The sequence below is a fragment of the Vidua chalybeata genome, chromosome 31 (assembly GCF_026979565.1).
Source record: "Vidua chalybeata isolate OUT-0048 chromosome 31, bVidCha1 merged haplotype, whole genome shotgun sequence".
Lineage (NCBI taxonomy): Eukaryota > Metazoa > Chordata > Aves > Passeriformes > Viduidae > Vidua > Vidua chalybeata.
Window position 1 is genome coordinate 1060 of NC_071560.1, and position 23715 is coordinate 24774.

A 23715-nucleotide genomic window follows, 5' to 3' on the forward strand; every position below is an offset into this window, starting at 1 on the left:
CACTGCTGGCTCATGTTCAGCCAGCTGTCAACCAGCACCCCCAGGTCCCTTTCCGCCTGAAAGGGACCAGCCTGTGTCCAGCCACACTGTCCCCAGCCTGTAACGCTGTAGGGGATTTTTGTGGCCAAAATGCAGAACTCGGCACTTAGACTTATTAAACTTCATACTGTTAGACTCTGCCCATCCATCCAACTGATCTAAGTCTCTCTGCAGAGCCCTCCTCCCTTCCCATAGATCAACACAAGCTCCCAGCTTAGTGTCATCTGCAAATTTACTAATGAAGGACTCGATGCCCTCATCCATGTCATCTATAAAAATATTAAATAGAACTGGTCCCAGCACAGAGCCCTGAGGGACACCACTGGTGACTGGCCGCCAGCTGGATGCAACACCATTCACCACCACTCTCTGGGCCCGGCCATCCAGCCAGTTCCTAACCCAGCGAAGAGTGCTCCTGTCCAAGCCATGGGCTGCCAGCTTTTCCAGGAGTATGCTGTGGGAGACAGTATCAAAGGCCTTGCTGAAGTCTAAATAGACAACATCCACAGCCTTTCCTGCATCTACCAGACGAGTTACCTGGTCATAGAAGGAGACCAGGTTGGTCAGACATGACCTACCCTTTGTAAACCCATGCTGACTGGGTCTGATACCCTGACCATCTTGTAAGTGCTGTGTGATAGCACTCAGTATGAACTGCTCTATTATCTTACCTGGTACTGAGGTCAGGCTAACTGGCCTGTAATTACCAGGATCCTTCTTCCTACCTTTTTTGTAAACGGGTGTCACATTGGCCAGTTTCCAATCATCTGGAACCTCACCAGTGAGCCAGGACTCCTGATAAATGATGGAGAGCGGCTTCGCAAGCTCATCTGCCAGCTCCCTCATCACCCTAGGGTGGATCCCATCTGGTTCCATTGATTTATAAATATCCAAGTGTCCCAACAGTTCTCTGACTGCCTCCTCTTGGAAAACAAGAGGACCATTCTGATCCCTGGCACCACCTACCAACCCCTGAGGACAGTTGTCTTGAGGACAAGCTGTCTTACCACTAAAGACTGAGGCGAAGAAAGCATTAAGCATTTCCGCCTTTTCCTCATCTTTAGTTACTAGCTTGCCTGCTCCATCCAATAAGGAACCGAGGTTGGTTATACCCTTCCTTTTACCATTAATATATTTGTAAAAACTTTTTTTATTATTTTTAACAGAAGTTGCCAAGTTAAGTTCAAAGTGAGCTTTGGCCTCCCTAATTTTTTTTCTACATGCCCTAGCAGCTCCCTTAAATACTTCCTGAGAAATCAGTCCCTCCTTAAAAAGATGATACATCTTTTTTTTATTCCTAAGTTCCTTCAAAACCTCATTGCTCATCCAGACTGGACGTTTGCCTCGTCTACTCATCTTTCGGCACACAGGGACAGTCTGTTCTTGTGCCCCCAAGATCTCTGCTTTGAAGCACACCCATCTCTCCTGGACTCCTTTGTTTTTAAGGGCTGTTTCCCAAGGAATTCTCTGAATAAGTCTCTTAAATAGGCCAAAGTCTGCCCTCCGGAAGTCCAGTGTAGAGATCTTATTGATATTCCTCCTTATTTCACCAATTATCGAGAATTCTATAATTTCATGATCACTGTGCCCCAAGCGGCCTCCAACCTCCACATCACCTACCAGTCCATCTCTATTTGTGAACAGTAGGTCTAACATAATCCCTCCCCTGGTGGGTTTGCCCACCAGTTGTGACAAAAAGTTATCCTCCACACATTCTAAAAACTTTCTAGATTGCTGTTTTTCTGCTGTATTAAGTTCCCAGCAGATGTCTGGTAGGTTGAAGTCACCTACAAGAACAAAGGCTGATGATCCTGAAACATTGTTCAGTTGTTTATAGAATAAGTTGTCCACCTCTTCATCCTGGTTGGGTGGACGATAGCAGACTCCCAGGGGAATGTCAGCCTTGGTGGCCTTCCCCTTAATTTTTACCCATAGGGACTCAACTTCATCATCATTAGTCTCAGTACCTGTGACATCCAAAACCCCCCCTAATATAAAGGGCCACCCCTCCACCTCTTCTCCCTTTTCTGTCTCTTCTGAAGAGCTTGTAGCCATCCAGTGCAGTGCTCCAACTATGTGAGTCATCCCACCACGTTTCTGTGATGGCAACTGCATCATAGCTCTGCTGTTGGACCATGGCCTCCAGCTCTTCTTGTTTGTTACCCATGCTGCGTGCATTGGTGTACATGCATCTCAGCTGGGCTGCTGATTTCTCCCCTAACACAGTCTTACCACCCTTGGGCCTGCTTCCAGACAGCCCAGCTGCATCCCCTTCCCCTTCAAACCTAGTTTAAAGCCCTCTCAATAAGGTCTGCCAGTTCATGAGCTAAAAACCTCCTGCCCTTAACAGAGAGATGTATCCCATCTGATTCCAGTAGAGCAGGTGCCATAAAGGTTGCTCCATGATCAAAGAATCCAAAATTTTGCCGATAGCACCAACCCTTGAGCCATTTGTTAATGAAATGAGTTTTCCTATTCCTTTCATTATTTTTCTCTGCCACCAATGGGACTGAGCAGAACACTACCTGTACACCTGTCCTATCAACCACTTGACCCAGTGCCCTAAACTCCCTTTTAATCACCTTGACACTCCTCTTTTCAATCTCATCACTGCCAGCCTGGAGTATCAGCAGTGGGTAATAATCAGAGGACCGAATCAGCCTAGGAAGTCTCTCAGTGATGTTTCGTACCTGGGCCCCAGAGAGGCAGCAGACCTCCCTGTGGGATGGGTCAGGTCGACATACGGGGCCCTCTGTCCCCCTCAGAAGGGAATCACCCACTACAATTACCCTTCTTTTTTTCTTGACATTAGAGGTGGTAATCGATTTTTTAGACGAGTCATAATTGGGAGGCTCACTGGGTAGATAATTTTCTTCTAAGTCATCCGTCTGGCTGTCTAGATCTAGGGCCTCATACCTATTCTGAAGTGGCAACTGGCTAGGGGATGGGGGGCAGGAGGGATTTTTGTTATTACCACCCCGAGCAGGGACCCATTTCCACTCCCCTTCATCTACCAGGTGCCCCTCTATTGCCTGAGAATGAGAGACATATGAGCCTTCTGACTCCTGGTGGGCCTCCCTTAAAGATGTAAGGGCTGAACTCCACCAGTCTATTTCCCTTTCACTATCCCTGATACTCCTTAATCTTTCAACTTCCTCCCTAAGCTCGGCCACTAGCGAGAGGAGGTCATTCACTTGTTCACACGGTAAGCAGCCCTCCTTCACAACACCCCCTGAAGCCACTGATAAGCTCAAACACTTCAGGCAGGAATGGGTCTGTACAGACACATCCTTTTTGGAGGGCTTTACTTGGTCACATACACCTGTACCAACCACAGATTTTGACCGGGTTAGAACCATTGCTTAGGAGAAAGCCCAAGATCAATCAACCAATAAAAAAAATACTTCACCAAACTAGCAAGAACCTGCAACCCTGCCTGCTTGCCCTGCCTGCGCGAACTGCTGCGCAAACTGCTGTGACCAAACTGCTGTGACCAAACTGCTGTGACGCTGTTTGCCTGCTCCTGTTCGCCGCGCTCCCCGGAGGTCTCTTATAATGAGTCACTCTGGAACAAAGGAAGCTCCACCTCCTGTTCCTCAGTGGCTCACTTTCCTTCTGCCTCCCAGGCTGGCACTCGGCTGCCACATGCCGAGCTCACAACTTGCTGCACAATTCCAAACACCAAAGGTTCCTTCCCCACTCACCGAAGGAGGAGCTGCTCGGGATCCACACATGAGGTGCCCTGCAAGGGAAGAGGGAACATGAACCAGATGCTGTCAGGAAAAAACTGCCTGTGGTGGGAAATGCCACGGAGCAAGGCAACCCCGAGAGAGCATTTTGCTTTCACAGCGTCCCTGCAGGAGCCACAGTCCCTTCACACAGCAAGAGAACAGCACAAAATACTGGGCTGGGTCAGTTCTTGGCTGCACCAGCAAACGGAGGGAGTTCCAGGCTCTGCTGCCACAGACTCCCCGCTTGAGGGAACACAACCCCCCAGGGCTCATTGCAAATGCTGTGCACGCCCCGCTGGCTGCAGACACCCCCTTTTGCAGCTGCAGCTGCTGGCAGGAGCTCTCCCAAACCAATGATGTCTTCATGGCAATTTGGTTTACAAAGCCAACTCAGGTGCAGAGGAAGAACAGAAAGCACACAGCAAGCCCAAAGCCACAGCACCGAGGGGAAACCTCGACTTACGTGCCAAGTGGGTTAAAAAATACCCCAAATACGCCACAGAGTACAGCGTGCAAACTGCAGCAACCACGTGCTGGATCATTTTGGCTGCGCTGCACACGTCTGCTGACTGTAGCCCTGCAAGCACAGAAGGAGACCCGTCAGAGGTGGGCTGGCTGCTGAGAATGCCTCAGGCAGGAGGATCCTCCGGCAAGGAGCAGTGCCCACAGCCACTCTGGACACTGAGGCCTCCGTGTCCCACAGCAACGGGAACACCACGGGGTCGTGGCAGTGTTCCTGTGACATCACAGCAGCAGCTCACGCGGAAACCGCCTGGAAGGTTCTCCTGTGTCACAAAGGAGCACAAAGAACCCTCCCAGGCACAGCCTATGGCCCAAAGGATCCAAGAGGAACTCTAAAAATGCAGCAACCGTGTGGCACCTTTTGGGGTTCACCCTCTATGGGGAGACAGCAGCCAGGTACTGGAACAGCGACCCACACGTTAAGGAGCAAAACAGGACTGGGGTGGACTGGCTCTGCCGGTACAACTACGAGTATCTCACCGGGCTGGCTCTGCCGGTACAACTACGAGTATCTCACTGGATTGGCTCTGCCCGTACAACTACGAGTATCTCAGCCCGTTCCTCCTGGAGCACCGAGGTGAGCGGGGGGCAGAGCGCGTCCCCTCCGGCCCTGCCATGGCAATGACCCTGGAGGCCCTCAAAACCTCCCTGGGAATCGCCCCAGAGCCCTCAGCCCTCCTTGTGCCCATCCCCGAGACCTTCTGTCCCTGCCACTGCCCCCCGTGGCTCTCCCAGTCCATCCCAGTCTCTGCCAGTGCCTCCCGGCTGTCCATCTCAGCCTAGCGTGGCGCTGCCGCCTCTCAGCCAATCAGAGCGCGTGTCTCTGATGACTCATCAGTTGCCAGGCAGACCCGCACCGCCGAGTGCCCCGCTCTGGACTCGGCCTCCCAGTGCCGCGCACTTCATTCCCAGTTCCTCCCAGTGCCGCCCCAGCCCCTCCAAGTCCATTCCCAGTTCATTCCCAGTTCACTCCTAGACCTCCACCTTCTCTCCCAGTGCCCACCCCATCCCCTCCCATCTCTCTGAGTGTCACTCCACTCCTTCCCAGTCCATTCCCACTCCCTCCCAGTCCATTCCCAGTCCCTCCCCAGGCCACCCCACCCCTCCCCTCTCTCTCCCAGTTCCCCCCAACTGATCCCAGTCTGTCCCCAAACTCTCCCAGTGCCCCCCAGCGTATCCATCTCGCTGGTGCCCTCGAGCTCCCAGCCGGGGCTGCTCCCTGATGGATTTCTACCCTGCCCACACCCAGCTGAGGTGGCTCCAGGGCCAGCAGGAGCTCTCTGTGGTGGCCACCGACATGGTCCCAACAAGGACTGGACCTACCAGCTCCTGGTGCTGCTGGAAACCCCCCCCTGGCACGGGCTCACCTGCACCTGCCAGGTCGAGCACGTCAGCCTGGAGCACCCCCTGAGCCGCCACTGGGGTACGGGGGAGGAATTGGGGGCGCTGCCAGAGCCACTGGGATGTGCTGGGAACTACTGGGAGGGAGTTGGAGAGAGCCTGGTTTCAGCTGGGAGAGGGGCTGGGGGGTCTGGAAGGGCTAAGAAGGGGTTTGGAGGATACTGGGGAGGGTGGGATGGGGTTCTGGGGGTCCTGGTGGGCACTGGGAGGGAGTTTGGGGGACCTGGGTGTAATTGGGAGGGATTGGAGTGAGCCTGGAGGGGCTGGAAGGAGATTGGGGATGGCTAAGGGAGGCTTGGGATGAGGTTGGTTGTGCTGGGAAGAGACTGGGAGGGGTCTGGGTGAGTCCTGGTGGGGCTGGGAAGGGATTGGGAAAGGGTTTGGGGGTCCTGGGGCTGTAGGGGACAACTGGAAAGGGGCTGTGGGATCCTGATGGGAATGGGAGGGGCTTTGGTAGGTCCTGGGGAGGTTGGGAAGGGATCGGGGGGGAGGTTTCAGGGGGTCTTGGGTGGGCTGGGAGTGATCGGGAGGGAGCTTGGAGGGGCTTGGGGTGTCCGTGAGAGGTTTTGGGGGGTCCTGACTCCTGCAGACCCCCCAGAGATGCCGCCAGACGCCGCCTGCAGCAAGATGCCCACAGGGATCGGAGACTCAGAGTTGGGCTTTGTCTTCCTGGCACTGGGGCTCGGCTTCTGCCTGCACAAGAAGGTCAGGGGGGTCCCGGGGGTCGTGGCCCCCCTCCCCCAGAGCGTGTGTGCTCTCCCCGGGGCCCCAGCCCGCTGTCACCCCCTTTTCTCTGCCCACACAGCTCCTGAGCCGCCGGCGCCCGCAGCCGCTCCGCGCGGCCTCGGGCCCGGACAGGACCCCCTGCTCTGTCCCCACGATGATTTTGGAGGGGTCGTGTGTCCCCCCAGCCCTGCTGTCACTCTGCCCCTGCCCGCCTGCTCCCAGTCTTCCCAGTAAAGCTTCCCAGTTAAACCCAGTCCAGGTTATGGGGGCGGTGGGGAGGGACTTGGGGGGACCCCACGGCGGGGCCGGGACTGGGCATGGAGGGTGGGGTCCAGGTGGGGAACACTGCCTGCTGCGGGTCTGCCCGGCAACTGGTGAGTCATCAGCCCCGCTCTCTCGGATTGGCTGGCTCTTGTCCATCGCATTCTCTCATTGGCTGAGGAGAGGCCCGGGACTGCAGACAAGCAACGGGAGAGATCCCGCCCCGAGCACCGGCACGGGGACAACAGACCCAGCCCGGGCACACGGAGGGGATTTATCACCAACCAAACCACAGCAGCACAAGGAGAAGGGAAAGAACTCCCTCCAACACCTTCCCCCCACCCAACGGGGATCACCCACAACAGGGGTTGTCCACGATGGAGAGACGGGGACAGCCGAGCTCAGATCAGAAGCCAATTTTATTGAGGGTACCAGGTGTGTTTATACAGGGTTTTACTTGTGTGGTGCTTATAGGGCTCGATGTTTGCTAACAATTTCCATTGGTTACACATTCTTCATGACATCATGTCACCTGGGAACATTATCTTATCACAAAGTCTCACAACAGGATGCTTGGTCACTTCTTGCCCAGGGAGACTTAAACGGTGTCTGTGTCTCCCACAGTTTCTGCTCAGTCAGGCCTCAGATATCGGGCCCCTTTGCCGGCTCCATTGTTTTACTCTCTGTTTTATTCCCCATATGGGGCACCAGGGCTCTGCCCAACGGGGGTCACTGGGGATCATCCAGCCCGGAGCCTCCCATGGGGGATGGAGCTGGAGCAGCACACGAAGCTCTTCCCTCACTCTCTTCCCTCACTCTCAGCTCTTCCCTCACTTGGGGCACTCACAGGGCTTCCCTTAGTGATGCCTCTGTTGGTGTTCAGTCAAGGTTGAGCTCCTGGAGAAGCTCTTCCCACACTCCCCACACTCGTAGGGCCTCTCCCCGGTGTGGATGCGCCGGTGCACGGTGAGGTGGGAGTTTCGCTTGAAGCCCTTCCCGCAGTCGGGGCAGCGGAAGGGCCTCTCCTCTGTGTGAATCCGCTCGTGTAGGAGGAGATTGGAGCTGGTCTGAAACCTCTTCCCACACTGGGGACACTCATAGGGCCGTTCCCCAGTGTGGATGTGCTGGTGCTTTCTCAGGCCAGAGCTCTGCACATAGCTCTTCCCACACTCCCCACACTTGTAGGGCCGTTCCCCAGTGTGGATGCGCCGGTGTATTCTCAGGGCAGAGCTCCACCCAAAGCTCTTCCCACATTCCAAGCAGGTGTAGGGCCGTTCCCCGGTGTGGATCACCTGGTGCTCAAACAGCCTGGAGCTGTCTCTGAAACCCATCCCACACTCCCCACACTTGTAGGGCCGTTCCCCAGTGTGGATCCTCTGGTGCTGGATCAGGTTGGAGCTGTCTCTGAAGCTCTTCCCACATTCCTCACACTCGTAGGGCCGTTCCCCAGTGTGGATCCTCTGGTGCTGGTTCAGTTTGGAGCGGTCTCTGAAACCCTTCCCACACTCCCCACACTTGTAGGGCCGTTCCCCAGTGTGGATCCTCTGGTGCTGGATCACGCCAGAGCTCCAGCTGAAGCCCTGCCCACATTCCAAGCACTTGTGTGGCTTCTCCCTGTCATGAGCCTTCTCCACCAGCTCTGAGCTCCGGCTGGATCTCCGACCGCCTTCCTGGCTCAGGGGGGCTCTTTCCTCCCCGCAGCTCCCTGGGCTGGGTTTGCAGCCACTCCCCGTGCAGGATCTCTGGGGCTCTTCCTCCTCCTCCATCCAGCCACGCCCTGGCAACGACAAATCCTGGTTTGGGGAAAAAACAAGAGGAGAGCACCTTGGACTGGAGGTTCCTCCCTGCCCAAGTTCATCTCAGGAAGTCAATGGGAATCTTGAGTCTGTAAGAACCTCCAAAACACCAGGATTCACCGCAAAAATCCTACAAATTCCATGACACAGATCAAAAACTCCCCAAACATCGCAAGTCAGCAAAAACTTCCTCCAAAAGATAAAGATTCAGCTGCCACATAAAACCAAAGCACCAACATTTAGCCCAAGAAAGCTCAGAAACACCAAGATTCACCCCGTGAAAATCGTGGATCCCCCTCCACAGTCACCTGCTGCATGTGGGGGGAGCAGCGCTCCTGGGGCTGGGGGGTGACTGCAGATACAGGGAGGGGTGGAACCTTGTGCTGCTTCCTGTTTCTGCTTCTCCTCCTCCTCCTCTTGTGTCTCTGCTCTTCCTCACACTCCTCTTCCTCTTGCTATTCCTCCTTCTCCTGCACAATCCCACCTTCTCCTGCCACGTGCAGCGTTTGACCATTTTGTTCCTCAATCCTGCTTCTCCTCCTGCCCCCAGGCCCAGCACCCACTGCCGGCTCCCTCTTCCCCCCAAACCCACAGCATCCCAGCACAGGGGAAGGGATGGAGCTGGGGCAGGTCGGGCTGGGGCAGCGCTGGAAAGTGACAGGAGAAGCCATCAGCTTCAGAAAATGTTATCAATGCTCTGCTGATGTCAATTTTTCCGCACACCCTGGGGCTCATCCGGAATTCCTTCCACCGTCCAGGGCGGCGGGCAGGGAGTGCAGCTGAAGGTGCCTCACCCAATTTGGGTGATCGGCTCCCTTGGCTGGCGGCGGCACCGGGGATTGATTGGGGACCCGGCAGTGACCAGGAGACAGACGAGTGACACATCAGGGGGGTCTGTGAAAAGGCAGCAGGGAGAGAGCACTGAAAATCTCATCCGTGAGTGCACTGGGATCTTCGGGGAGTGAACATGGCAGGGCACCCAGGGAGGGGAGAAAAGGGAAAGCCAGGGAGGGGTCCTGGCCAAAGGGATGATGAGCCCAAAATGTCTCTGAAGGGTCCCCTGGGAGAATGTTGAGGTCGTTTGCACATTCCCCCAGAGGTAATTAAGGACATGGACACCCAGGGGGCAATAAGGGAACTGGAGAAGTGATTTGGACAACAGAGCATGGATGTTGTTGGTGTGCTGGGAAGGGATCGGGTGAAGGGGAGTGTGCAGCAATATGGGGAAGGCAAGAAGCAGCAGGAGGGATCAATATGCCAAGAAAAAGGATGATGGAAAAGAGGAGGAAGAGAAAAATACAGAGCACTGAGATGTTTTTCAGCACTGTTTTATGCTCAGAATTTGCCAGCTGATCCAGCTCCTCTCCATCCCCGGTTTCCAGGACAGGAAAAGAAGTTCAGGATGTCAGGGGGTTTCTCTGCGGTGGGCAGTGGCAGCACCGGGCGCAGAGCTGCGGGACCGGGAGCACAGGCTGGGGGCCTGTGGGGAGCTGCGGGGCCCGGCCGGGGCTGTGGGGCAGCCGGGGCTCAGCGCCGGGCGCTGCCTGACCCCACCAGCCCCGGGCAGGGCCGGCACTGGCCCCCGGCCCCCAGGAGGCTGCGGGACGCCCCGGCCGCTGCCCGGCCCCGGGGAGCTGCCGGCCCTGCCCGCCGGGGGGGCCGCCTTTGGACACTGCGGCAGGACAGGGACCGGCTCTGCCATACGGGCTCTGGAGGGGACCCTGAGCACAAGCAGGAAAACAAAGGAACAGCTGGGAAATGCAGAGTGTACATGCAAGGAGCAGGATTTTCTATTACTGGTTTGGGTCGCTGGAGAAAGGAAAGATTTTGCAGAAAGCTGAGCAGCTCTCAGAGGATGAGCACCCACAGGCACTGAGCGGGGCTGCAGGAGTGGCAGAAGGAGGCCCTGGAGCACTTGGGCACAAAGGCACAGCAGCTGAATGCAAGAAGGGGTGAGCAAAAGGCCAAGCTGAAGGCAAAGGCCATGGCACAGTTCCTACAGCCCCTCAGGGATCAACCCCAGCGCCCAAGGGGGCCCCAGCACCCAGGGGACGGGGTCGGCCACAAGCACCTGGCAGAGGCATTGCCCTCCTGGGCAGGGGAGAGCCCACCCAAACAGCCCCTGGCAAGGAGTCAGGGCTGGAAACCAAGGTGCCATGGGTACAGCTTTTGCCATTGGCTTTGGCAAGAAGAAGAGCCAGACCCAGGGCTGAGATTCAACTGTCTCCCTTGCAATTCATCCTGGCAATTCCTTACCCTGCTAATTCTCCACCTAGTGCAGGCTGGAGATAAGGGATGGACATCTAAAGCAGTCTGTGGCCACAATCCTGTCTCTTGTGAAATCTCTGCCACAGGAAGCTGGGCTGGCACAGAGCCTGCCTTGGCACTTTGCTGTTGCCAACATCCAAGCAGGACATCGGGCCCTGCCTAAGGACTGCAAAGCAGCACCACTGGTGGCCAAGTGGCGTGGCCCGTGCCAAGTGGCCCTGAGGCCAGAAACAGCCGCCAGCACAGCTGAACACGGGGGGACCCCTCAGCCTCAGCTCCAGGGCTCTGAAGCCCCGGAGATTTGCACTTCCCGCCTGCAACAGGAGGATGGGAGGCCCCCACTGAGCCTGCACTGAAGGCAGCGCAGCAGCAGCCAGGCCTCCACAGCGGGGCAAGCCCCCGGGCCTGCCCACACATCCTCTGCTCAAATCCTCCGCCTGCCCATCCTCCTTTGGCATCTCCAGACACCGGGGCCAATCCTTGCTGCCGCTGCTGCAGCTTCAGCGCTTTCTGTGCCTGCACTGCCGCAGCTGCTGGGGAACACAACGGCACAATTCCACTCTGCCTCTCACTTACACTCACACACTGCGCTGCCTGCCATTGCATCCATGGAAAATACACCAGGGCATCGACTTCAACCTTTTCAACATTTGATTTCTCTACTCAGGCTTGCTTTGCCTTGGCCTCGGGCAATGAAAGGTTCAAGGTTTTTTTAAGGGATGTCCCACCACTCCATGGAGATGAGTTGAACAGCTCAACACTCTGGGAATGGCCCAAAAGATACCCACAAAGATAACGACCAGCAGCAAAACAGCAACGCCCAGCAGCAAACAGCAACCAACACCTACCCCAGACACTGCCCCCGGCACAGCTGGAGACACCTGCTCTGCAAAAGGCTGAGAAGGAAATCCAGCAGTTCCCACATAATTAACATCAGAAGCAAACAAATCCGGGTCCAATAGGAACACAAATACTAAAAACTGCACGACTTGAAACTATAGAATATTAAACCAATGGGTTTAGATTGGTTCAGACTGTATCAAGTTTGGGGGAAATCTAGTAAAACCCACGTGTCACGGAACGATTTTCTCTGCACAGCCGGGCTATGTGGGGATGGAATGATTTCTGTTGCACATCCTGGCCAGAATCAATAATGCCTTGACTCTAACACTAAACATATTGCTGGAGTTTTTCTTTTTCCTGCAGTTTCAGTGCAAAGTTTATAGCATTAGAGTATTTTTTGTAATAATCCTACTTCTATACAGCCAGTTAGGTTTGGGTCAGGGATGGGAGAATGAGTTTGTACTTCGACGAGAAGTACAAAAAACGTAATTGCCTCGGAATTTTTATGTCTATGTTTGTGTGAGAGATACCAAAATTTTGCTCTGGGTTTGTCGACGTTCACCTTTAGGCTGCATTTTGCAAAACGAGAAGAGATTTAAAGGTGACCCTTTAACTCAGAAACAGTAAATCGATGATTTGAACGAAAAAAAAAAAAAGAAAATAGCAGGTTGTGGGGGGGCCACATGTGAGGCTGCTGAAGGCTACTATGGGAGAGAAGCTGCATTCCAGGCAGCCAGCAGAGGAGCTTTAGAAATGCAAATTAACACTGCTGGGGCAAAGTGCGGACAATGTACCCGGCTCTTCTTGCCTGGGGCAGGAATTGGGCTGATTCCCTCTGCCCCTCACCCCAAGCTCTGCCTGCTTGCACAGATGCAATTGGCACAGCTGAAGGCAGAGCCCATGGTCAGGATCTCTGACTCTGCAACAGAAATGGGTGAAGCTGCAAAGGGAAACAGCAAATGGAGAATGTTGTCAAAACTTCACTAAAATAAGGGGGGGATCATCCCCCTGCCCACTCCAACATGTGCTGTCACTGTCTATGCTATACAGGGAGCATCAGAGCACTGGGGTTTTTGCTCTAACAAGTTCAGGGAAATCAGCTGGAATTCAAGTATTTGATGATGTAATTAGAAAAAAGCGGTCAATTCATGCAGTCCCAGCTGGAGAGATCGCCCAAAAATGGGGAAAAGATGAAGGGCCACCCGAACAAATCCTGCAACCAAAGAGGACCCGGGAAGAACAAAACAGAGTCAATGAGTGAATCTGCCTGGAGACAGGGCCAGGCACTTGTAGATAAGGAAGCAACGGGAGAAACCATCAGTTCCAATAAATGTTACAAATTGACCCAGACTGCTGCTCAAAGTCCCGCTAAATTCCTCAACTTCCAGAAGAACAAGGACTTCACAGAGCCACGAATATCGGCTGTTATACACAAGGAGGGTGCACATTAACGAGGACAGGCAGCAGGCGCATCGGCAAGTCGGAACCTCCCGAGTCCCTCAGGCAGCGGGCAAAGGCAGAGGGAGATGCGGCCGGGAAAATGAGCATAAAAAGGAGGCTGCGTACTACAGCAAGGGCAGAGAGCGCACGGCAAATGCCCCACGGCCTCTCCCTCTGCCCAGCAATAAAGTCACTTTGACAGGACTCCTCGGTCTCCTCTGGGCACAGAAGCCTCCGGCGACGTGAATTTCCCCGCACGCTCCCGGCGACGGGGCAGCCACCTCTGTCCTAGCCACAGCAAGCGGGACGAGGCAGCGCTGCTCCGGCAGCGGCTCCTGCCCAGGCAGCGGCGGGAAGGAGAGCGCGGGCAGCCGCTCCCGCAGCGCCCTCGGCCCAGGGCCACCACGGGCCGGACACGGCACAAGCAAGCCGCCGCAGCCCCCTGCCGCCCCCTCCGCCCGCAGCGAGCCCCGAGCCCCCGCAGAACCCAGCGCGGCTCCCACCTGCGCCGGGGCCGCCTCCCAGCTCCGCCAATGCCGCCTCCCCGGCCTCCGGCCGCTGCCGCCGCTCCCGGGCCCGCACAGACGCTCCGCCAATGGCGCCGCTGCCCAGCCAGGGCCGCCCTCAGGCCGCCAGCGGGGCCGTGCTTCGCCCCGCTCTCACCAATCAGCGCGCCACAACCACGACTGACGGCACAGCCGGCCAATCGCAGCGAGGGGCGGGCTCTGCACACGGCACCGCCTCGCCCCGCGCTCTCAGGGCCCCCCGGGCTGGGCGAGGGCAAAGCCGCAGCTGAGGAACAGCCCTGGAACGGGCCCGGGCCCGGGCCGGCATCCAGCGCAAACACAAACAAACTTCTCCGCACCTCCCGACACGGCTTTCCCGGCCCTGCGCCTTCGCTGCCTCCGCCTCTGCGGCAAGCCCACGAGCCCCGCTTCTCCTGCCCCTAATTAGCAGCATCAGTGCAGCGCTTGGATTTCCCCCAAAAAGGGAGAAAAAAGCCCTGGGGGTGAGTGGGGCAGGGGAGCGATTTCGGGCAGAAAACTCCAAAACCTCCGAGCAGGAGAATGAGAAGTCAAGGAAGAGCCTTGGATGCAGCTTTCCCCCAGGCCTCCCTCCTTCCAGCTGCACCTCCTCCCCCGGCAGGGCAGGAGACAGGGAATGGGGCCATGCTCAGTTCATCCCCCGTGCCTTCTCCCTCTGCTCAGGGACAGGAGTCGTTCCCCTGCTGCACCCTGCGCTCTCTCCCACCGGAGACTTGTCCAGGAACTTCTCCGAGCGGAGTCCATCCCCTGGGGCACAGCCCCCCTCCAAGTGCTGCAGCGTGGGTCACTGTGCCACGGGCTCAGTCCTTCCAGGACAGGCTGCTCCAGCGGGGGCCCCTCTGCCCACGGGCTCACAGCCTCCTCTCAGGCATCCCCGTGCTCCAGCCTGGCTCCTCCAGGGGCTGCAGGGGGATCTCTGCATCCCCACGCATCTGCAGGGGGATCTCTGCAGCCCCATTGTTATAAATGAATCAGCCAATTTAAGTATTAGAGGAATTTATTAAATCAAATCCGAGTAAAAATTGGAAAAGCCACAATCAAAACAGCGCCGAGCCAGGCGATCGGAGCTGGGTTCAGGCTCTGCAGCTCCGTGCCCCTGGCAGGTCACGAGGTGCTGATTCCGCAGGGGTTTTTTGTGTTGTTTTCAGACCTAGCAGGATTCCTGGGGGTCTTCCTGTTCCCTCTCCTCAGTCTTGCCCCTTTCCACATATTAATGCATGTTCTTTTCTTGTGCAGAGTTTTCCCTGGAATACTCTGATTGCTGAAATCCCGTTAGATGGTAATCCTCTCGAATATCTTGTTCTGGTGAGGAATATTCATCTTATGGGTTCAATGCTTATCTTCTAGATGGAATAATCCTTCAGAATAACCACCCTTTGAGACAGGAATTCATCTTGTGTATATTGTTCTTTCACTTGATTCCATTTAAAAAGATACTGTATTTTTTTTAATCCTGAGCACGAATTTATTTTAAATCATATATTACACCCATGGATCTGCAGGGGGATCTCTGCATCCCCTTGGATCTGCAGGGGGATCTCTGCATCCCCACGGATCTCTGCATCCAGTACCGCCGTCTTTGGAGGCGCCAGGAATAGGCTGAGCTCTGCCTGAAGCTCTTCTCACCTTCCCCACACCCTTCCCGGCACAGGGAGGGTTTTAGCTCCTCACAGCTCCCCGGGCTGGGTTTGCAGCCCCTCCTCGTGTGGGATCTCTGGGTACTTAAGCTTGGACAAGCATGTTTTGTGAACAAAGGAATAACTCTTAATAACTACACACTGTTGCGTATTCATACATACTTCATGGTTATGCATACATTCTATTTACGATAAGAAACTCTGTCTGGAATATGTCAACTCCTTCTTTTAATCCCCACGGCGTCTTGGACTCTGAGCAAGGCCTGAAGAAATTAGCTTCTTCTGATAAGAAACCCATAAATTCCTCTTCTCTGGCAGATCTAGGTGGTCTGTGACTGTTATCTCGAAATGACAATCTCATTCTTTAAAAAAAAACCCCACAAAGAATGTTTCTATTTTTAAGTTCAAAACTACATTTCCCATACTATTAAAATGTTAATACAGCACTCCTAATCAATAGAATACATATCATATTCAATTTAATATTTGCAAAAAGCCAATCATAAAAGATGCATTTTTCAATGAGGGCATCCCGAGGCTGCTGCAGGGACAGCGATGTCACCGCTGTGACATCACTGGGGACAGTGACATCATCGGGGACATTGCTGCTGTCACTTGTCCCCTCTCCCCTCCCCACACGGGATTTGAGACAAATGTGGGGAATTTTCTGGGAATTTTCATTGGAATTGTCCCAAATGCTGATGGGAATTCCTGGGGTGACGTCACTGGGGACACTTGGGGACACTCTGAGGACGCTCTGGGGACACTCATGGAGGCGGGGGCGGCTCAGGGGGCGAGTGACCCCCTCGGTGCCTTGCAGCAGAGGCAGCTTTCTGCTGTGGCTGCAGCAGAGCCGGGTTATGAATGACAATAGAATAATTGGCTTCTGCATTTCTGCATTGGCCTCTGCACGTTGTTATTGATCACAAGGACTTTGCTATGGTACTTGATATTGATAGTGGTTATTGATGATTCCTTGAAGCTTCTCGCTGGTACAATAAAATCGATCCGTTTATGTGTGCACCGTGTAACCAATTGAATGCTAGAGTAATAAATAGATATTATATCACAGGCCTTAAAATATTAAAAGTAGATAAGTATGAAATGGATCAATAATAAATATTGAAATAGAGACTATGCAGTGTTAAAATGCTTTTGTGACTGACTCAGGTGTAAAACAATTCCGTTGTTTCTCCCATCTGTGGCCCGGCCTCTCCAGGTGATAACAGTGACACAAACCTGAGAAGAATTTATGAATTTACCAGGGGCTCTGAAACAACAGGATGGAACCAGGAGAAGAAATCAAATATATTGACTTGATCTACAGAATGTCCTGCAGACAAGACAGAGGTGAGAACCAAACAAGAGTTCCTGGAACATCCAAACCTGCCGGGAGTGTTTGAATAATGTCAAAACTCAGGAATGCGTTTGCAGCCCTGCAGTGGAACCGGATCCGGAGAACGAAGGGTTAAGTTAAGGGCGAGTTCTTTGGCCGAGCGCCAAAACCCTTTTTTATCCCTTTTTAAACTTTGTTTAATAATCCCTTAGTGAACTTTGTTTTTCAGACCCGGCTGGGATTTGGGGGGGCCGGGGGGTCCCCAGGCAGCCCCCGCTGCTGAGCACTGACCCCCCTCACCGGGCACCGGGACCCCCCAAAAACCGCACCCGCACCCCCTTCAGTGCCCCCGACCCCCCTCGAGCACCGACCCCCCCCCGAGCACCGGGCCCGGACCCCCCTTTGTGCCCCCCCACCCATCACGGGGGTTCCGCCCCCTCCCCTTTCACCCCCCCGGAGCCGCGGGACCCCCGGGAACAGCGCCGGGACCGGGGGGGCCCAGGGATGTGAGAAATGGATTCCTAAAGGATTCCCAAAACCTGGCAGAAAGCTCACACAGCCTTGGACATGTCGGGGCAAACTCGGAGATTTTATTGTGCCAGCGAGCAGCTGCAAGGAATTATCAATAATCAATATCAGTATTGAGCAGCAGAGCAAAATGCTCGTGGTCAATAGGAACCTGCAAAAGCCAATAGAGAAATGCAAAACCCAATAGAAAAATCCAAAAGCCAATAGAGAAATTCAAAAAGCCAATAGAGAAATGCAAAAGCCAATAGAGGAATTCAAAAGCATTAGAATGTTAGAAATGAGAAGCTTGACTCAGCCAATATATCAAGCAGCAATTCAATTCATTAATTTATTAATTAATATGGTAACGTATGAGCAAAGCCAGCGCTGGGTACAGCGGTGGGGGTTTTCCCCTCCAACTGCACACTGATTGCTGGGCCTGCTGGTATTCATTGATCATCTTCATGCATATTCATAAGCTTTGCTCAGCAGTTTCTATTTCCAATTTTTGACATCACAATTCTTTACTTCAGGATCGTCAATCTGTGATGGTGATGTTTGGTTCCTTTCCAATTTCTGTACTCTATTGTGATCTCTTCCAGGTTTCAATATCCCGGGATGGACATCCCAGGATGTGTGTCCCACATGGTGGGGTCCATCTTCCTGATGTGGGCTCTATTTTCTAGGACCATTAATCCCTGATAGTGATGTCCAGCTTCCCTTTTTGAAATCATCAATCAGCGACGTTGATGTCCATCTTCCTTCTCCAGGATATTTTCACTGTTTTGTGAGGAGCTTGGGACAGGTTCACTTCCCTCTTTTGAATTCTTTATACATTTATACATTCTTTTTTAATTCTTTATACATTCTAAAGTCTTAAAATCCTTAATACAGAGCAACATTCTAAAGTTATAATTCCAAGGTTCTTATTACAAAACAGCTTAAGGCTTATAATTGTCAATCACAAACAAAAGATTGGCTCCAAAGCCTTCTTCCATGCTTTCCTCGGCTGTTTATTAGAACTCATTTCTATAACTGTCCCATGGCCGTGTTCCACACATTTCACAATTACATTTACACAGGTTACCTTGATTTACCTGACACAAAACACAACTTTGTATTTCACATTCTGCCTTTTCCTTTTCCCTTCTCCCTGTGCCTAACTCTCCTTGTCCTTCCTGCCCCAGGCACTGAGCTGCGGACAGAGACCAGGGAGAACAAATCCCTGCCACAGAACCTCGTGGAAGAGGCCATTTGGAACGGCTCCACGGCGCAGGAATCCAACGGGGAGGAAAAGCCTCAGAGATCCCACACGAGGAGGGGCTGCAAGCCCAGCCCGGGGAGCTGTGAGGAGCTAAAACCCTCCCTGTGCCAGGAAGGGTGTGGGGAAGGTGAGAAGAGCTTCAGGCAGAGCTCAGCCTATTCCTGGCGCCTCCAAAGACGGCGGTGCTGGATGCAGAGATCCGTGGGGATGCAGAGATCCCCCTGCAGATCCAAGGGTGTAATATATGATTTAAAATAAATTCGTGCTCAGGACTAAAAAAAAATACAGTGTCTTTTTAAATGGAATCAAGTGAAAGAACAATATACACAAGATGAATTCCTGTCTCAAAGGATGGTTATTCTGAAGGATTATTCCATCTAGAAGATAAGCATTGAACCCATAAGATGAATATTCCTCACCAGAACAAGATATTCGAGATTACCGTCTAACAGGATTTCAGCAATCAGAGTATTCCAGGGAAAACTCTGCACAAGAAAAGAACATGCATTAATATGTGGAAAGGGGCAAGATCCATGAGAGGGAACAGGAAGACCCCCCAGGAATCCTGCTAGGTCTGAAAACAACACAAAAAACCCCTGCGGAATCAGCACCTCGTGACCTGCCAGGGGCACGGAGCTGCAGAGCCTGAACCCAGCTCCGATCGCCCGGCTCGGCGCTGTTTTGATTGTGGCTTTTCCAATTTTTACTCGGATTTGATTTAATAAATTCCTCTAATACTTAAATTGGCTGATTCATTTATAACAATGGGGCTGCAGAGATCCCCCTGCAGATCCGTGGGGATGCAGAGATCCCCCTGCAGATCCGTGGGGATGCAGAGATCCCCCTGCAGCCCCTGGAGGAGCCAGGCTGGAGCACGGGGATGCCTGAGAGGAGGCTGTGAGCCCGTGGGCAGAGGGGCCCCCGCTGGAGCAGCCTGTCCTGGAAGGACTGAGCCCGTGGCACAGTGACCCACGCTGCAGCACTTGGAGGGGGGCTGTGCCCCAGGGGATGGACTCCGCTCGGAGAAGTTCCTGGACAAGTCTCCGGTGGGAGAGAGCGCAGGGTGCAGCAGGGGAACGACTCCTGTCCCTGAGCAGAGGGAGAAGGCACGGGGGATGAACTGAGCATGGCCCCATTCCCTGTCTCCTGCCCTGCCGGGGGAGGAGGTGCAGCTGGAAGGAGGGAGGCCTGGGGGAAAGCTGCATCCAAGGCTCTTCCTTGACTTCTCATTATCCTGCTCGCAGGTTTTGGAGTTTTCTGCCCGAAATCGCTCCCCTGCCCCACTCACCCCCAGGGCTTTGGGCGGTTTTCCCTTTTTGGGGGAAATCCAAGCGCTGCACTGATGCTGCTAATTAGGGGCAGGAGAAGTGGGGCTCGTGGGCTTGCCGCAGAGGCGGAGGCAGCGAAGGCGCAGGGCCGGGAAAGCCGTGTCGGGAGGTGCGGAGAAGTTTGTTTGTGTTTGCGCTGGATGCCGGCCCGGGCCCGGGCCCGTTCCAGGGCTGTTCCTCAGCTGCGGCTTTGCCCTCGCCCAGCCCGGGGGGCCCTGAGAGCGCGGGGCGAGGCGGTGCCGTGTGCAGAGCCCGCCCCTCGCTGCGATTGGCCGGCTGTGCCGTCAGTCGTGGTTGTGGCGCGCTGATTGGTGAGAGCGGGGCGAAGCACGGCCCCGCTGGCGGCCTGAGGGCGGCCCTGGCTGGGCAGCGGCGCCATTGGCGGAGCGTCTGTGCGGGCCCGGGAGCGGCGGCAGCGGCCGGAGGCCGGGGAGGCGGCATTGGCGGAGCTGGGAGGCGGCCCCGGCGCAGGTGGGAGCCGCGCTGGGTTCTGCGGGGGCTCGGGGCTCGCTGCGGGCGGAGGGGGCGGCAGGGGGCTGCGGCGGCTTGCTTGTGCCGTGTCCGGCCCGTGGTGGCCCTGGGCCGAGGGCGCTGCGGGAGCGGCTGCCCGCGCTCTCCTTCCCGCCGCTGCCTGGGCAGGAGCCGCTGCCGGAGCAGCGCTGCCTCGTCCCGCTTGCTGTGGCTAGGACAGAGGTGGCTGCCCCGTCGCCGGGAGCGTGCGGGGAAATTCACGTCGCCGGAGGTTTCTGTGCCCAGAGGAGACCGAGGAGTCCTGTCAAAGTGACTTTATTGCTGGGCAGAGGGAGAGGCCGTGGGCCATTTGCCGTGCGCTCTCTGCCCTTGCTGTAGTACGCAGCCTCCTTTTTATGCTCCTTTTCCCGGCCGCATTTCCCTCTGCCTTTGCCCGCTGCCTGAGGGACTCGGGAGGTTCCGACTTGCCGATGCGCCTGCTGCCTGTCCTCGTTAATGTGCACCCTCCTTGTGTATAACAGCCGATATTCGTGGCTCTGTGAAGTCCTTGTTCTTCTGGAAGTTGAGGAATTTAGCGGGACTTTGAGCAGCAGTCTGGGTCAATTTGTAACATTTATTGGAACTGATGGTTTCTCCCGTTACTTCCTTATCTACAAGTGCCTGGCCCTGTCTCCAGGCAGATTCACTCATTGACTCTGTTTTGTTCTTCCCGGGTCCCCTTCGGTTGTAGGATTTGTTCTGCTGGCCGTTCATCTTTTCCCCATTTTGGGCGCTCCCTCCAACCGGGGCTGCATCAATTGACCGCTTTTCTCTGATTACATCATCAAATACTTGAATTCCGACTGATTTCCCTGAACTTGTTAGAGCAAAAACCCAGTGCTCTGATGCTCCCTGTATAGCATAGACAGTGACAGCACATGTTGGAGTGGGCAAGGGGATGATCCCCCCCCTTATTTTAGTGAAGTTTTGACAACATTCTCCATTTGCTGTTTCCCTTTGCAGCTTCACCCATTTCTGTTGCAGAGTCAGAGATCCTGACCATGGGCTCTGCCTTCAGCTGTGCCAATTGCATCTGTGCAAGCAGGCAGAGCTTGGGGTGAGGGGCAGAGGGAATCAGCCCAATTCCTGCCCCAGGCAAGAAGAGCCGGGTACGTTGTCCGCACTTTGCCCCAGCAGTGTTAATTTGCATTTCTAAAGCTCCTCTGCTGGCTGCCTGGAATGCAGCTTCTCTCCCAGAGCAGCCTTCAGCAGCCGCACACGTGGCCCCCCCACAACCTGATGTTTTAGGGTTTTTTTTCTTATTTTCCTTCAAATCATCTCTTTACTGTTTCTGAGTTAAAAGGTAACCTTTAAATCTCTTCTCATTTTGCAAAATGCAGCCTAAAGGTGAACGTCGACAAACCCAGAGCAAAATTTTGGTATCTCTTACACAAACATACACCAAAAAAATCCGAGGCAATTAATGGTTTTCTACTTCTCCTCGAAGTACAAACTCATTCTCCCATCCCTGACCCAAACCTAACTGGCAGTATAGAAGTAGGATTATTACCAAAAATATTCTAATGCTATAAACTTTGCACTGAAACTGCAGGGAAAATAAAATCTCCACCAATATGTTTAGTGTTAGAGTCAAGGCATTACATGATTCTGGCCAGGATGTGCAACAGAAATCATTCCATCCCCACATAGCCCGGCTGTGCAGAGAAAATCGTTCTGTGACACGTGGGTTTTACTAGATTTCCCCAAACTTGATACGGTCTGAACCAATATAAACCCATTGGTTTAATGTTCTATAGTTTCAAGTCGTGCAGTTTTTAGTATTTGGGTTCCTATTGGACCCGGATTTCTTTGCTTCTGATGTTAATTAGGTGGGAACTGCTGGATTTCCTTCTCAGCCTTTTGCAGAGCAGGTGTCTCCAGCTGTGCCGGGGGCAGTGTCTGGGGTAGGTGTTGGTTGCTGTTTTGCTGCTGGTCGTTATCTTTGTGGGTATCTTTTGGGCCATTCGCAGAGTGTTGAGCTGTTCAACTCATCTCCATGGAGTGGTGGGACATCCCTTAAAAAAACCTTTAACCTTTCATTCCCCAAGGCCAAGGCAAAGCAAGCCTGAGTAGAGAAATCAAATGTTGAAAAGGTTGAAGTCGATGCCCTGGTGTATTTTCCATGGATGCAATGGCAGGCAGCGCAGTGTGTGAGTGTAAGTGAGAGGCAGAGTGGAATTGTGCCGTTGTGTTCCCCAGCAGCTGCGGCAGTGCAGGCACAGAAAGCGCTGAAGCTGCAGCAGTGGCAGCAAGGATTGGCCCCGTTGTCTGGAGATGCCAAAGGAGGGTGGGCAGGCGGAGGATTTGAGCAGAGGATGTGTGGGCAGGCCCAGGGCCTTGCCCTACTGTGGAGGCCTGGCTGCTGCTGCGCTGCCTTCAGTGCAGGCTCAGTGGGGGCCTCCCATCCTCCTGCTGCAGGCGGGAAGTGCAAATCTCCGGGGCTTCAGAGCCCTGGAGCCGAGGCTGAGGGGTCCCCCCGTGTTCAGCTGTGCTGGCGGCTGTTTCTGGCCTCAGGGCCACTTGGCACGGGCCACGCCACTTGGCCACCAGTGGTGCTGCTTTGCAGTCCTTAGGCAGGGCCCGATGTCCTGCTTGGATGTTGGGAACAGCAAAGTGCCAAGGCAGGCTCTGTGCCAGCCCAGCTTCCTGTGGCAGAGATTTCACAAGAGACAGGATTGTGGCCACAGACTGCTTTAGATGTCCATCCCTTATCTCCAGCCTGCACTAGGTGGAGAATTAGCAGGGTAAGGAATTGCCAGGATGAATTGCAAGGGAGACAATTGAATATCGGACCTGGGTCTGGCTCTTCTTCTTGTCTAAGCCAATGGCAAAAGCCGTACCCATGGCATCTTGGTTTCCAGCCCTGACTCCTTGCCAGGGGCTGTTTGGGTGGGCTCTCCCCTGCCCAGGAGGGCAATGCCTCTGCCAGGTGCTTGTGGCCGACCCCGTCCCCTGGGTGCTGGGGCCCCCTTGGGCGCTGGGGTTGATCCCTGAGGGGCTGTAGGAACTGTGCCATGGCCTTTGCCTTCAGCTTGGCCTTTGGCTCATCCCTCCTTGCATTCAGCTGCTGTGCCTTTGTGCCCAAGTGCTCCAGGGCCTTCTTCTGCCACTCCTGCAGCCCCGCTCAGTGCCTGTGGGTGCTCATCCTCTGAGAGCTGCTGAGCTTTCTGCAAAATCTTTCCTTTCTCCAGGGACCCAAACCAAATGGTTAATAGAAAATCCTGATCCTTGCATGTGCACTCTGCATTTCCCAGCTGTTCCTTTGTTTTCCTGCTTGTGCTCAGGGTCCCCTCCAGAGCCCGTATGGCAGAGCCGGTCCCTGTCCTGCCGCAGTGTCCAAAGGCGGCCCCCCCGGCGGGCAGGGCCGGCAGCTCCCCGGGGCCGGGCAGCGGCTGGGGCGTCCCGCAGCCTCCTGGGGGCCGGGGGTCAGTGCCGGCCCTGCCCGGGGCTGGTGGGGTCAGGCAGCGCCTGGCGCTGAGCCCCGGCTGCCCCACAGCCCCGGCCCGGCCCCGCAGCTCCCCACAGGCCCCCAGCCCGTGCTCCCCGTCCCACAGCTCTGCG

The 23715-nt window shown here is 54.7% G+C and overlaps 3 protein-coding genes across 6 annotated transcripts in view; 2 read left to right on the forward strand and 1 right to left on the reverse strand.

The window, feature by feature from the left end:
* Nucleotides 1–2312: 2312 nt before the first annotated feature.
* Nucleotides 2313–13617, reverse strand: LOC128801761 (zinc finger protein 239-like). Of its 4 annotated transcripts, XM_053967872.1 has the most exons (3): nt 13531–13616; nt 4234–4347; nt 2313–3781 (listed from the first exon to the last, which is right to left on the reverse strand). In XM_053967872.1, the coding sequence occupies exon 3, from the start codon at nt 3396–3398 to the stop codon at nt 2325–2327; it is 1074 nt and encodes a 357-aa protein (XP_053823847.1). In that variant the 5' UTR covers nt 3399–3781; nt 4234–4347; nt 13531–13616; the 3' UTR covers nt 2313–2324. The 4 variants fall into 4 exon arrangements, with proteins under 4 accessions (XP_053823847.1, XP_053823848.1, XP_053823850.1 ...); XM_053967873.1 differs by lacking the exon at nt 4234–4347 and having other exon boundaries at nt 13531–13617; XM_053967875.1 differs by lacking the exons at nt 2313–3781; nt 4234–4347 and adding an exon at nt 7531–8457 and having other exon boundaries at nt 13531–13613.
* On the forward strand, nt 4670–6665 carry LOC128801820 (class II histocompatibility antigen, B-L beta chain-like). Its single transcript, XM_053967954.1, is given in 5 exon segments — nt 4670–4688; nt 5455–5503; nt 5505–5590; nt 5593–5715; nt 6283–6665. Coding segments are annotated over 5 exon segments (648 nt in total). The 3' UTR covers nt 6654–6665.
* A 6427-nt stretch (nt 13618–20044) lies between the features above and the next one.
* Nucleotides 20045–23715, forward strand: part of LOC128801727 (zinc finger protein 239-like) — a 49891-nt gene continuing 46220 nt past the window's right edge. Inside the window, exon 1 of the mRNA XM_053967806.1 lies at nt 20045–20115. The gene's annotated coding sequence lies outside the window, so the exon portion shown is untranslated. The remainder of the gene's footprint in view (nt 20116–23715) is intronic.

Bases quoted from the DNA above. Each gene is read 5' to 3' on its own strand.
- LOC128801761 (XM_053967873.1), bottom strand. From the start codon at position 3,398: ATGGTTCTAACCCGGTCAAAATCTGTGGTTGGTACAGGTGTATGTGAC.